This window comes from Pistacia vera, unplaced genomic scaffold (genome assembly GCF_008641045.1).
Source record: "Pistacia vera cultivar Batoury unplaced genomic scaffold, PisVer_v2 Contig483, whole genome shotgun sequence".
NCBI classification, from domain to species: Eukaryota; Viridiplantae; Streptophyta; class Magnoliopsida; order Sapindales; family Anacardiaceae; genus Pistacia; species Pistacia vera.
Window position 1 is genome coordinate 1,079,743 of NW_022196316.1, and position 14,076 is coordinate 1,093,818.

A 14,076-nucleotide genomic window follows, 5' to 3' on the forward strand; every position below is an offset into this window, starting at 1 on the left:
TTAGACTTGGACTATGCATGTGTAAACATCTTGGTTAGATCTTGTGTTGCGTTGCGTATGTGCAATAAAGATTAATGCTATATTTACATCATTCTTTTACACAATTTTCATTACATCATGATATGACATATGCCACAACCATACAAATTTTTAATTATTTTGAATTTTTAATATTATAATAGAATTTATATGGTTGTGACATCTCGGTTAGATCTTACGTTGCGTTGCGTATATGCAATAAATTCGCCTACTGGTGAATTATGTGAATAGTATTTACTTAAAACTATTCAAAATATCTCAATCAGTCATCAATAATAGTGTCATGTGTTAAACACCAGTAAACATCATCCATCCAGTTGGTGCATATTTTCAGAAAATGTCCTTGTTAAAGTTGCCTAATTACGGCACATTCAAAGGAAACACATAATGCATCACTATTATTATTGTTATCATTTTAACTTAAATTTTGTCTGAGATATTTGATCCCTACTGCAATAGTTCTAACCAACTAGCTATCCCCTTAGGACTTCTTGGTATGTAATTGTATTCTTGAGAGATCTAAGTATTTTGCGAACCCCACATCAACTGATTAAGCACATGTGAGAACAGAAGAAATGGACAAACCAGAAGCCTTTTGGGGTTCAAGCAAAAGGTGATTGTAGAAAAATGAAGTGTCCCTAGTCCAAATTGGCTGTGTTGTTGATTTTATCCATCCAACAAGGTTGGACCGCTGGCCGAGTCAGCTTGCGCTCAATTCAAACATCGTATCAGTTATCATACGCGGGTTGAAGCTGCGTATAAAAAGAGTTCTTCTATTATTCTTCCTGTCTTCTTCCTCAATTTGATTTTGCTTCAAGGACCATTTGCCGGAAATGCCAAATTTAAGGATGTGACAGCATTGGGTTGGTGTTATTTATAGGGCCCGATCCAAAATTTGTTTGAAAAGGTAGAAATGGGAGGCCGCCGACCTATCACAGTTGACAGAAGTGCAAAAATACAACAGAGTTTTCAGTACATGGAAATACCACATGAAGTTGATTTTAGTTACAATCAGTGAAATATAATTAGGGTAATGCTACACGCGATAACTTTATCAGAAAATTTCATCCTAAAAATTTATCTAACTTTGATAGATCTTTTACTATATCAGTTATTCATTAATATTACACGAGATTACATATTACTTGATCCGATGTTTTTATGATATTACCTAACATGTGTATCATTATTTTTATAACAAATAATAATTTATATAATTTTAACGATACATTTGATAATCAAGAGTGTGATTGCTTGGTAAAACATAATTTAGAATAACAGATCTTTTCTAATTTATATGAAAACACTTCACAAACATGCTTTTTTTCATTTATATATCATAAAAAAGGTGGTCAAATGGTCTTCTATAAAAGAAATTCGAAGTAGGTTTTTTATTTTTTTAAATACTAAAACATTAACAAGAAGTGGTTTTGAAATATCGGAAAACCACTTTATGAATTTCAAAATTAGTTCTAAACCCAACCTCATCAGAAGACGCTGATAGCTTAATAGTCATGTTACCTTGTCAAGCTTGGTTCTCGGTTCAGTTCTCCTATATACATCTTCTGAATAACTAAAGTTACAGCTGCATATAGAGGCGTCTAATTTTAAATTTCTGAGTTCTTATCAATAAGATATTATATTTTGGCCAATCAAACTTCATAAACATTCCAGATAATTCCTGTTTACATATATTGAATATTGATTTGTCAGAGGTTTACTGCAGCGGCGGAACTATGTAAGGCTTGTGCAAGGCCCAGACCAACTTCGCTTTATCTGAATCTAATAGTTATTGGGTCTCAATTCTCAAAGCCCAAAGGAAATTGTATAGTACACTGCACACCCAAGCAACTTTCAATCGATTTCAAGTACTTAAACTGGAAGACTGGATGTTGGAAAAATTCTCCATGCTGTCTTCTATCTTTGGAAAACTTAGAAAGTGTCAAAGCCTATATCCTCAATCTTTGCTGGGTAATATGGAAAATGCATAATGAAGTGGTGTTTATGGGAGCAAAAATTAATCCAATACAGGCAGTTCAGCAATTTAAAATGCTAAATGTGGAAGTCGAATCTTGCAAGTCATCTGTTAACGTGATTGAGCGCCTAACCTCCACCTCATTCTGCAATAATTGGAGCCCCCTGCCCCCTGCTGGTTGGTTTAAAATCAACTGTTATGCAGTTTTATGAAGTACTCTCTCATAAATTATATTAAAATGCTAATTGTGGAAGTCGAATCCTGCAAGTCATCTGTTAACGTGATTGAGCGCCCAACTTCCACCTCATTTTGCAATAATTGGAGCCCCCCTGCGTTGGTTTAAAATCAACTGTTATGCAGTTTTATGAAGTACTCTCTCATAGATTGTATTAACATGCTAAATGTGGAAGTCGAATCCTGCAAGTCATCCACCTCATTCTGCAATAATTGGAGCCCCCCTACTACTGATTGGTTTAAAATCAACTGTTATGCAGTTTTATGAAGTACTCTCTCATAAATTGTAGTAATGGACAACGGAGGTAGATTGTTAACGGGGCAAGCAAAAAAAATTTTCGCTACAACGACCCATGTAGCAGAAGTGTTAGAGAAGCTATAGTTTTGGATTCCAATTTGGGTTTGAGTAAGATCTTACTAGAAACAGATTGTTTGGATCTTATTATGACCTGCCGAAAAGGAGAAAGCCTTTTGGGAGATTGATGGTTTCGTGAGAGATATTCACAACCTTGCCCTCGTTTGTTCCTTAGTTGAGTTTCAATGGACCAGTAGGAAAGCTAATATGTCAACACATGAGATTGTAAGGTTAGTAGCTTTAGATTCTCTGCCTTTGACTTGGTTGTCTTTAGGATAAATTATGTTAATATCCAATTGGATTAGGCTGTTTGATTTCTAGACCATGGCTTTCCTATGTATGTTGTTATCTCATTTGTATGCCTTGTTTGTTGAGGAATGGATGTTTCATTCTAACCAGGAAAAAAAAAAAAAAATCGATTTCATGTTAGGATTAGTGCCTGTATAAACCGGTTTCCTACTAACTTGAAAACTTCCATGAAATTCAATAGGCAAATCAGGATATCTTGCGTTTGAGCATATATCTTACAAGATTTTCATTGTTGCAAAGCAGTGCATAGTTGTTATCAACCAAATACTTAGTTAGTGTAATAAAGGCTTTGGTCTTTAGTACCATTCTTGGATATTCTATTCTCATAAATAACACAGCCAAAAAGGCGAACTGGGCATGCTTCAAATGTTCCACATATAATTCTATCAAATTTTATTTTGAAGTAACGAGAAAGACTTATTATTTAAGTTGATATATAGGTGAATTACACATATCTTGTACAAACCTGAGAGAGCACAAACAGTCCTCGTTTCATTAATTTAATCTATAACCAGAATACAACTTTCCCTGCAAATGCCAAAAGACCTCAATTACAGATCGATCTTACCAGCTAAGTACCATGAGTGCATAGCAAGGCTGCCAAATGACATAATATTAGCGAGGGATGATAACCCATGAATCATCCCGAACTTCTTGTTCATGGCTGCAAGCTTTGGATTAACCTTTGCAACTTCCCTGTTTTTAGTCCACCCAACTTCATCCCCTATGTTTTCTTCCCTCTCCACTTTGTGCCTTTGCTTCATCATCTACAAAACAAAAAACAATGCAAAATCACATATCAATAAAATTCTAAAATAGCCCATCAAAAGAAGGCATATAATTCAACTATCCTCATTGTAAAAAGAAAAAGACTTCCAGAACTGTTTCATCAAAAACTAAACAAGCAGCCTTTGAACTCAAAACCACCAAGTCTAAAGTGATCCTGAACGAATGGAAGGAACAAACGGTCTCACAGAGAAGCTTATACGTAAAATAAGACAAGACCCTAACAGTTGGGAAATCGTGGAATGAAACAATTCATAATTATGAGCCTCACTGCATATCATATAAACGTCAAAAGAAAGTGAAGAATGATGAGTAAGTTAGTTACCTCAATGGTCATGGGAGTAAATACAAACAAATTGGTGAGATTGAAAGCAAAAGCAGAGAGTAGAAATCCGAGCTGATACTTTTCATTAGTGGAGGATGACTTCCATGGATGTAAATACGCAAATGACGCCACTGATATAGCGCAACACAATCCCACCATGGAAAAATAAGCCGGAAACATTTTGCTTTGTAGGTTACCAAACTGATGCCTCGGTAGATTCCTAATTTCATTAAGGAAAAAACTCCATGTTTCTTAATCATCATTTCAGAAAAAAAAAGAAAACAATAATAATTGTCCTGCATTGGTTTCTACGTCAATCTACAAAAGGAAAAGCATGGATCGATTAAATATTTCTTTTTCAAAAATTTATATTATAGAATTAACATTATTTACACTCAATTAAGTCTCTGAATTATGCTAGGTTAAATTATTATTTTACAGAAACACACAATACCCTAAACAATCAAACATAAGAAAAAAGGAAGTGTCAAGTGCGGAATTGGGGCTAAGAAGAAGAACGTACTTGAACATAATGATGCCGCCGATAAAGGTGACCCAAAGAGCCGCACCCCAAGCGGTGGAGAAACAGAGTAGATGAGCCAGCTTAAGGAGCGTCGATAGCTTCGGGGAATTCAAACCCTTCGAATTCGATCCAAATGTTTCCGGAGAAAATATAACTCCGATGGCTAAGAAAGCCACTGCCCCTAGGAATCGTGTTAACCAAGCCATTACCTCTCTCTGTGCCGGAAGAAGAAGAACAACGCTTGAAGAAGAAACTGCTAGGTTTTATACTTGATAAGGGAACACCTACCAAGTTTACAAAATGTGATTCAAGACGGTTCGTTGACGGAACTGCACGTGGCTACATCTTATCGCGCCACGTCACTAAAAACAGTGTTTGTCTCAGCTATTTTCGCTTGCTTCTTCGGTGTCTTCATAAAAGTTAAAACGGTGGTACGACAAATTACCTTTTTGCCCTTTTAGTTTGCAATTTGTCTATTTTTTTTTTTCTATCTGTTTTTTCCTTTTTCATCTTTCTTAATCAATTTGACTCATCTAAATCTCAAGTCTCAACCACTACGACACGATGGGCGATGGCTCATTAAATTTGGAATAAGTTTACGTCCTGAGGTTAAGTTTAAGTACATTTTATCCATTAAAATTATATATTACACTTTGAAGCAACAAAAGTAATTATCCCAGCATAAAATTTACTGTGAGTAACAGGGGAATTTTTTTTTTTTTTCTGACAAAAATAATAAAATCATTTTTAATTTCATTTATGATGCTAATTCATGCTTAGGTATTCTAAAATCAATCGACTCAGGATCTTTTTCAAGGGTAAGAATGGACAATTAAATTGGTAATCGAACTGATGCATTAGATCAATAATACCCACTAGGTTTGTTCATTTCCAATGCGTGGAGCCTTATTCAGCATGTCACGTGGAGACACCGCGTGCAACCACGAATTTCCGCTCCCGCCAGTGCACCAAAATTGAACATTTTATTGAAATTAATAATTCCCTCCTCTCAGTATTTCCTCCTTCCTTTACAAGTTTTGACTGTTTTGTTATGCACTCACTTCACTCCTATACCCTCTTTCATTTTAGATTCCACAACACAACACTCTTCCTTTATACATTTTCTCTTCTTCTGCAAATTCACATTAAAGTTTTTGTTTATTTCCCCAAGGTATTTTAAATTAAAGCATGGAAATCGATTCCTTATCCAAACCGTTTCTTGGCGTCCGTTTCGTTCTATTTGGATTCGACCCAATCAATGAGCATCAGGTATTTCGTTCTCTTCTCTCTATCTATTACTATTCAGTGTCTGTTAGCAGAATTGATTGAATTGTAAACCATTTTTATTTGTTTATTTATTTGTTAAATTCGCACCAAAATCTGCAGGTTCGGTCGAAGGTAGTTCATGGAGGTGGAGTTGATGTTGGCCGGTACGGCCAAAACTGCACTCACGTGATTGTGGATAGGATTACTTATGTAAGTCCTGTTTTTGATTTTACGTAGTTGTCGATAGATTTTATTTTCAGACTTCTGAGCATGCTTTAATGTCTGCTTAATTGGAAATTAGAGTTTATTTTTATTTGTGCGCTCGTGGTTTCTTGTTATGATTCACTATTTATTATCAAAATTGAGTCGGTGTTTACTCTTACTTTGCGGTGTAGGACGATCCTATCTGTGTTGCTGCACGAAATGATGGAAGGACACTCATCACATCATTGTGGGTTGATCATAGTTATGATGTTGGAATGCCTGTTGATGCTAATTCAGTGAGATTCTTATTCATTTTCTTTTTTTAAGGAATATTCACTCTGTTCACAAATAAGCAAATATTTTGTACTTACTATTACTATGGGTAGTCAATTTCAGTTCTAAATTCAATTGTGTTCTTCCCTCCAGGCGTTGAACAAACCCATCTATTGTGAATATTTCATTGGATTTTGTCACTTTTATTCTTTTTCAAATTCTTCGGATTAGGTTGACAAATAATGAAAATGCGTATCAATCTAGTATGAATTTGTGGAACATATGTTATATGCAATAATGCAGGGTCTAGAATATTCATAATCGCTTCATTCACTTTTACTTTTTTTACAACATGCTTCATTAGTTTGGTACCTGAGACTTCTATTTCACTCTCTGTGTTAGTGCTACGTGCAATTGTTGTTAACATTTCATTTGTGCAGGTTATGTACAGACCACTTAAAGATTTGAATGGAATTCCAGGTGCCAAAGGTTTAGTTGTATGCTTGACTGGTTATCAGCGACAAGATCGAGAAGACATAATGGTATGTGATTCCCTTCCTTTTTGCCGCTTTATGACTTCTGATTGTTTGATTTTGCCCAGTGTTTGAGTAAATTTTTCTGTTCTCAGACAATGGTTGGCTTGATGGGTGCATTATTTTCTAAACCACTGGTGGCAAACAAAGTTACACATCTCGTCTGCTACAAATTTGAGGGTATGTTTTTGATGTTTTCATTATCCAAAGTCATGAAAACTATCTGTCAAGTACTTTTGTAATTTGCAATGCTCTCATCCATCTCATCAAGTCTCTTTTGTTTTATATGGTTTGTTGTTCATTGGATCTAGGTAGCACAATGCAGATAATGTTTCTGTTTAATTGAACTGTGGGGGTTGACTGGTTAATCTCTCACACGTATTATCTGCATTGCATTCTACATGAAGCTTCTCTATAAAGACAGTTCATTTTGTTACATGGATAAACTAGTTTTTTATGATTTACACAGATGATAAATTCATATTTGCTAAATTTTCTCCTGACCAGGGAGCATTATTAGAATGGTATTTTAATGAAGCTTTGTTAATTTATACAGGTGAGAAGTATGAGCTGGCTAAGAAAATGAAGAAGATAAAGCTTGTTAACCACCGTTGGTTGGAAGATTGGTATGATTATAGATTTTATTTTTCTGTCATGTTTTGAAGCGTTGTTGTGCATACTAATGAAATACCGTGTAATTTTTTAACACTTATATACGTAGGGGTATTTTTTAAATAGTTTAACAAAGATTTGCTGCATCATTCTTCAATGAATTTTTTTTTTTTTTTTTTTTGGTTCTTTTTTTTAATCTTACTCACTCTTTTCTGTAGTTTAAGGGATTGGGATCTTCTTCCAGAAGCTAACTATGACAAGAGGTGAGGTATTTGAATATTTTGTTCTCTTTTCTTATGTTGCACTAAATGTATCTATGCATTGGGAAAGTTTATCATCTTTTTCTTGTGCGATAAAATAAAATTGTATTTGTTAACTATAATGTAGCTAAATAACAATTTGGTTTTTTGAAATGCATATGTATATTTGTAATATTCTGTTTAAGAGTTGAGTTGGTATAAAAGTATGTATGTTTGGCCTGTTATTTCTATAACTTATGAAATATGGATAGAATTAGACATCTTCATGACATGCTATAGTGGGGCGAACATATATTTACTTTTATTGTTTACTTATTGAACTCTTTAATTGACTTATATATTATGTCTAAGGTTCTTTGCTTGATTTCTTAATTTATGGCCTTTTGCTTTTCAAATGCTTCTCTGGCAAGTTCAAGGTGCCATAGGAAAATATGGTGAAAGGATTTTTTAAAAGTAAGAATCCACTGATTTTATAGTGATTCTTCTTCTCACAGTGGCTATGAATTGGAGATGATGGAAGCTGAAGCTAAAGATTCTGAAGAAGAGGCTGAAGATGTCATTTTGAAGCAATTTGGTGGGAAAGACATGAGTAAGAGTCCGCATAATTTGAAAGTAGTTGTAGCAAGTGCCCATCAATCACCAAAAACAGCAATGGAGGTGCCAAAAATGCTGCTAAATTCAACAGTACCTGCAGATCCTTCAAATGTGAATGCTAAGGACATATTATCAACTCCTGTCAAAGTGAGTGGATCTCATCAATTCCCAAGTCTTGATAATGTTAATGTTCCTGAGGTGTGTGGTTTGCAAGACTCTGATGCTTTTAGGGATCCTCTGCTTGAGAGGACTCCAAATTCTACAAGAGTGAAAAATGATTTGGCATCTACCTCTGATGGAGCTGAATTGCCTCCTTGTTCCGAGTCAAAATATTCTGTAAGTTACTTGAGGAAAACCCCTTGGAAATCCCCATCCTCAATTTCCGTTTTAAAAGTATCTGGCAATATAAGTGGATCTCCTGAAGCAAACCTAGGTGGATTCAAAGTCAATGAGGTTCTTGTCACCAGTTCCTCCAAAGTTGAACCGGAAGAGGCCAGAACTGCCACAGGTTATGTTAAAACTCCTCAGAGAAAGGGTGAATCATGTCAGGAGGCAGAGTCCAGTGGTTGGTTACCTGCAAAGAGTATGACAAATATGTCTAGTGCTAGTTCAAAGTCGCAAAAGACGAGTCATAATGCAACAGCATGCGGCAGAAGTCCAATAGTCACTTATAGGACTAAAATTTTGGATCCAAAATCTCCCGCATGTCAGCCACTTGAGAATAATAACCATTTCTCCCTTCACAATAATTATACAGATGACACTGCTGATTTGAATTCTGCACTTAATCCCCATGACGGTTCCTCTTTTTTTAACAAGAAACCACCAACCCCTGATCTGCCTTCCTTTGAAACTATGACCTTTGAGACTGGGCAAAATGAAAATGCTGATAAGGCCCCTCAATCGTCTTTCAGAGGACTGAAAGAGTCCATCTTGGCAACCAAGCTTGATATTGAAGCTCAGGCAGGCGAGCCACAGAATCAGCAGCATAACATTAAGGTTTCATCACCCAAGGATAGAGATTTCGAGATGGAGAAATCACATACACCTGTTGACTTGAACTCAGTCCAAGGAGGAAATCATAAGTTGATTGCAGGGCCACTTAGGAAGAAGATGATTGCCAAAAAGACATTGGGTTCTCGACATGCTGCTAATCAAAAGGGTTCCATTTACTCGAGTAAAATTTCCTCCCTAAATGATCCTGCAGTTTGTTCAAATGGGGGAGAGGAGAGAACCGATCAACAGAAGTTGACTAGGGTCAGTGCGACGTCCGCTCCAACCAGAAGTGTTGAAGCTGTAAATGAGCTGGATATAAATGCTGTTACAGGATGTGATGATGCGACTAGTAATAAGACTAAGCCCATGGATGATGAGACTGAGTCTCCTGATGAGAAAGATGAACTTGACAAGCAACTAAACCATGAGAAGTCTGGGGTGGTTGAATTGATACAAAAAGAAGATACAATGATGAGAGTAGAACCTGGAGATAGACATGCAGCAAATGGTACCAGTAAGAGTTCACATGATGTAATGGCTGCAAAGGAAGGGACGAATGGAACTGAATTGGGAAAGACAGTTTGCCGCAAGAAGTTTGACACTAATGAATCAACCTCGAAAGTGGAGAGTATGAAAGGGAAACTAAATATAAGGAAAAAACGGCCAGCAGGTAAGGCCAAGTCAAAGAATGTACCTGCTGATGTGGAGACGGTGGAATCTAACAGAGATGTGGATAAGGAAGATACCGTGAATGAAAATAGAACAGAGGAAGGTTCTGAAATGGATAAAAGTGTGCTGCATCCTGGAAACAAAACTTGTGGTAGCACTGTGTCTGTAATGGAGAACTCCATGGAAGCGGAAAAGGAAAACAGGCCAGTTGTCAAAAACCAAACTTCAAGTTCAGGTGTTCGGAAATCAGTTCTTAAATCTTTTAAGACACCAGAGAAGGCAACAACAATGCAAGAAGTTCCAAACAGATGGAATATTGAACCTGTATGGTTTATATTGAGTGGACACAGACTGCAGAGAAAGGAGTTTCAACAAGTTATAAGGCGTTTGAAAGGAAGATCTTGCAGAGATTCTCATCAGTGGTCATACCAGGCAACACATTTCATAGCCCCTGATCCAAGAAGAACAGAGAAGTTCTTCGCGGCTGCTGCATCTGGAAGGTGAAGCACCTCGTCAAACTTTGCTTATTAGTTTTGACTAAATATTGTCTCCTATAAGTTGATATATGGTTTATTCTCCACTTGGCATATTCTCTGTGAAAAAACTTTCCTCTTTTTGCGGATAGTTGCAGATATCAAGCATTAGCTATCTTATCCTCTTTGTTCTAGCAGATGGTTGATTTGATTCTGTCTTGTGTGCAGGTGGATTCTTAAGACAGATTATTTAAGTGCTTGTAATCAGGCAGGGAAGTTCTTGCCAGAGGAACCTTACGAATGGCACAAAAATGGTCTTAGTGAAGACGGTGCTATTAACTTAGAGGCACCAAGGAAGTGGCGGCTCTTAAGGGAGAGAACAGGTCATGGTGCCTTCTATGGAATGTGCATTATTGTGTACGGAGAATGCATTGCGCCACCTTTGGTATAAATTTTTTCCAGTCTTCATTTTGGTGAAAAAAATTTTGCATTCAAATTCTATCATATCTCCTCGTTAATATGTATTTATTTAGTAAATTGTCGTCTAAGTGATAGGGTTTCCTTTAACTAAATAAATGATGGTCAGAGTTAGCTTCCGTTTGTCCTTCTGAAATAATTATCTTCCTTATGGTCATCCAGGATACTCTGAAGCGTGTAGTCAAGGCTGGAGATGGGAACATATTAGCAACTTCTCCCCCTTATACTCGTTTCCTCAAATCTGGGGTTGACTTTGCAGTTGTCAGTCCTGGCATGCCACGTGTTGATTTTTGGGTCCAAGAGTTCTTAAAACATGAGGTACCCTGCGTAGTGGCTGATTACCTAGTGGAGTTTGTCTGCAAGCCTGGTTATTCCCTTGAGCGACATGTGCTATACAACACTCACGCTTGGGCAGAGAAATCTTTTGCTAAAATGCTCAGCAAGGCTGAAGAAACAGTCGCGGACTTAGGTCCTCCAGATAGTTGTGACGACAATGATATAAGTTGCCAAGTTTGTGGCAGTACTGATAGAGGAGAAGTTATGCTGATATGCGGTGATGAAAGTGGTTCTGTTGGTTGCGGGGTTGGTACCCATATTCACTGTTGTGATCCTCCACTTGAAAATGTTCCAGAGGAAGATTGGTTTTGTCCCAACTGTACTAGAGGCAGGATTAATCCATCTAAGAAAAGGAAAAAGGGGTCTTCATCGAAGAGCAAATGATTTCATCTCTTTTAGTTTTTGTAGAAGCATGCTATCATGTACATTTTAGTAGTAACCAAGAAGGTAGAATTTTCTCATTGTAGGACTTTCTGAAGTTGATCTTGTAGTGTACCATGTCGGATAATTGTTCATAATTATTTGTCAATGCCATTTGTATAATAATTAATATTTCCCGTATTCAAGTTAGACGGGATTAAGACATTATACCTGATGCTAATAGAATCTAGCTGACAGACTACCTGTGCATTCACATTATAATTCTGAGATGCAATATCATATCTTTTAATGTTGATCCCATCAAGGAGTAGGAATAAATCACCCTTACAAAGGATATTCCGCACCAGCTTTACTTGTAAGAAATACAATTTCTCTTGAAAGTCATAGGTAAATGCATCGTTAAAATATTGGGCTTCAATGGAGGCCCAAAAAGTTCTCTCTGTGATCCAATTAACAATTACTTCACTTAATTTTGTAAGAATTGTGTTTTTTTTATTTTAAAGAGTATTTTTCATATAAATGAAAAGTATCTTCATTAATTTCTAAATATAAAGAATAAATTTTTTATTTAAATCTAATGGATTCTTTAAATTTAATGAAAATGCTATTTATTTTTAAGAAAAAAACTTACTAAGAGAGAGAATTAATAAATAAAATGTATAAAAACTTGTAGTTTATTAATTAAAATTAAGATAGAGAGTTAAATTTGAATGTGGAGAGTCAAACTCACTCTTTAATTTATATTTAAAGGATAAAGAGTTTATTATACTCTTGTTTTTTGATAAACTCTTTATAATAAAGAGTTTAGATCGTATAAAGAATTCCAAAGTGTTGGCGATACAACTTTATAGGTAATTCGAAGTTTCCAGATACTTGAATATGGCTTAATTTTACGGGGATAGGTTCTCGAGAATAGAGTATAGAGGTAGTGAGTTTACCTAATTTGATGATGTAATCATGAAAATATCTACGAATGTGTTAGTGTTTATGTTTATTTTACTGGTTTAGTGGTTAGTTACCATTACGTCTATAAATACCTTTTCTTTTGGGTTCTATTATTTGCTTATTTGGTCTTCTCAGCACGTTGTGGGAGTTGTTTAGACATGGGCTATTTTCATGTTTGTTCAGTTATTTCTATTTGCTCTGTAAGGCTATATAATAGCCAAGTTTATTATTCAATGAAGTTAAGTTGATTTCCTCCAGTTTCATCTGTACTATTTGTTCAGCTTCTATTTTTCTAACATTTGGTATCAGAGCCACTCACAGGGGCCTGATTATTTAGAAGCAGCAGTCTTCTACGTGTGTTTTACTTGAACGATGACGACAGAGAGTTCATTTGTCCAGCCAGCTGTTCCGAAGTTTGATGGCTACTATGATCACTGGGCAATGCTCATGGAAAACTTCTTACGTTCAAAGGAGTATTGGGGAATTATGGAGAATGGAGTTCTTGCAGTGGCTGAAGGTGTTGTTCTCACAGATGCATAGAGGAAGCACAATGAAGATCAGCAGTTAAAGGATTTGAAGGCAAAGAACTATCTATTTCAGGCATTTGATCGTTCTATCCTAGAGACAATTCTAAAAAAAAAAATTGCGAAGGATATATGGGATTCTATGAAGCAGAAAATCAGGGTACCACACGAGTGAAGTGTGGAAATTTGCAAGCTCTGAGAAAGGAATTCGAAATTCTTCACATGAAGCTAGGAGAAATTGTGAACGAATATTTCTCTCGCACCCTTGCCATTGCCAACAAAATGAAAGTTAATGGTGAGGATAAAGGAAATATTGTTGTTGTTGAAAAGATTTTACGATCTATGACTTCCAAATTTGATTATGTTGTTTGTTCCATTGAAGAGTCTAAAGATTTAGACACTTTAACCATAGATGAGTTGCAGAGTAGTCTTATTGTACATGAACAACGCATGAACTCTCATGTGTTAGAAGAAGAACAGGCTTTGAAAGTTACGCATGGAGATCACTCTGGAGGCAGAGGTCGTGGTCGTGCAAATTATAGATGAAGAGGAAGAGGGTGCAACAGGAGATCTTTTGATAAGGCCACAGTGGAGTGCTATAATTGTCACAAGCTAGGACATTTTGCATGGGAATGTCCGAGCCAAGAGACAGAGGCAAACTATGCAGAGAATCAAGAGGAGATGTTGTTGATGGCGTATGTGGATCTAAACAAAATCAGTCAAGAAGATACATGGTTTCTGGACTCTGGATGCAGCAATCATATGTGTGGAAAAAAGGATTATTTCTCAGATTTTGATGGAACCTTTCGAGATTCAGTGAAGCTTGGGAACAACACAAGCATGTCTGTATTAGAAAAGGGGATGAAATGACACAAATTATCACAGGAGTCTTTTATGTCCCCGAGTTGAAGAATAATTTGTTGAGTATTGGACAATTGTAAGAAAAAGGGCTTACCATTTTGTTTCAACATGAAAAGTGTAAGGTGT

General features: G+C 36.2%; 2 protein-coding genes across 3 annotated transcripts; one reads left to right on the plus strand and one right to left on the minus strand.

The window, feature by feature from the left end:
* The first annotated feature begins 2,000 nt into the window (after positions 1-2,000).
* LOC116146735 (BRCT domain-containing protein At4g02110-like) lies at positions 2,001-11,700 on the plus strand. 2 transcript variants are annotated; one of them, XM_031432158.1, is made up of 11 exons: positions 2,001-2,833; positions 5,718-5,815; positions 5,933-6,022; positions 6,208-6,312; positions 6,730-6,831; positions 6,918-7,002; positions 7,379-7,448; positions 7,653-7,697; positions 8,189-10,453; positions 10,655-10,871; positions 11,066-11,700. In XM_031432158.1, the coding sequence occupies exons 2-11, from the start codon at positions 5,735-5,737 to the stop codon at positions 11,621-11,623; spliced, it is 3,618 nt and encodes a 1,205-aa protein (XP_031288018.1). In that variant the 5' UTR covers positions 2,001-2,833; positions 5,718-5,734; the 3' UTR covers positions 11,624-11,700. The 2 variants fall into 2 exon arrangements, with proteins under 2 accessions (XP_031288018.1, XP_031288019.1); XM_031432159.1 differs by lacking the exon at positions 2,001-2,833 and adding an exon at positions 4,855-4,977.
* Positions 3,291-4,809, minus strand: LOC116146736 (transmembrane protein 205-like). The gene is made up of 3 exons (XM_031432160.1): positions 4,547-4,809; positions 4,024-4,243; positions 3,291-3,679 (listed from the first exon to the last, which is right to left on the minus strand). Exons 1-3 carry the CDS (start codon positions 4,750-4,752, stop codon positions 3,464-3,466), a joined length of 642 nt encoding a protein of 213 aa, XP_031288020.1. The 5' UTR covers positions 4,753-4,809; the 3' UTR covers positions 3,291-3,463.
* Positions 11,701-14,076: the final 2,376 nt, after the last annotated feature.

Excerpts from the sequence above, each read along its gene's own strand:
- LOC116146736 (XM_031432160.1), bottom strand. The coding sequence starts at position 4,752 with ATGGCTTGGTTAACACGATTCCTAGGGGCAGTGGCTTTCTTAGCCATC. Across the intron at positions 4,244-4,546 it reads GGCGGCATCATTATGTTCAA|GAATCTACCGAGGCATCAGT; the intron begins GTACGTTCTTCT and ends TAATGAAATTAG. Across the intron at positions 3,680-4,023 it reads TTACTCCCATGACCATTGAG|ATGATGAAGCAAAGGCACAA; the intron begins GTAACTAACTTA and ends TTTGTTTTGTAG.
- LOC116146735 (XM_031432158.1), top strand. The coding sequence starts at position 5,735 with ATGGAAATCGATTCCTTATCCAAACCGTTTCTTGGCGTCCGTTTCGTT. Across the intron at positions 7,003-7,378 it reads CGTCTGCTACAAATTTGAGG|GTGAGAAGTATGAGCTGGCT; the intron begins GTATGTTTTTGA and ends TAATTTATACAG. Across the intron at positions 10,872-11,065 it reads AATGCATTGCGCCACCTTTG|GATACTCTGAAGCGTGTAGT; the intron begins GTATAAATTTTT and ends ATGGTCATCCAG.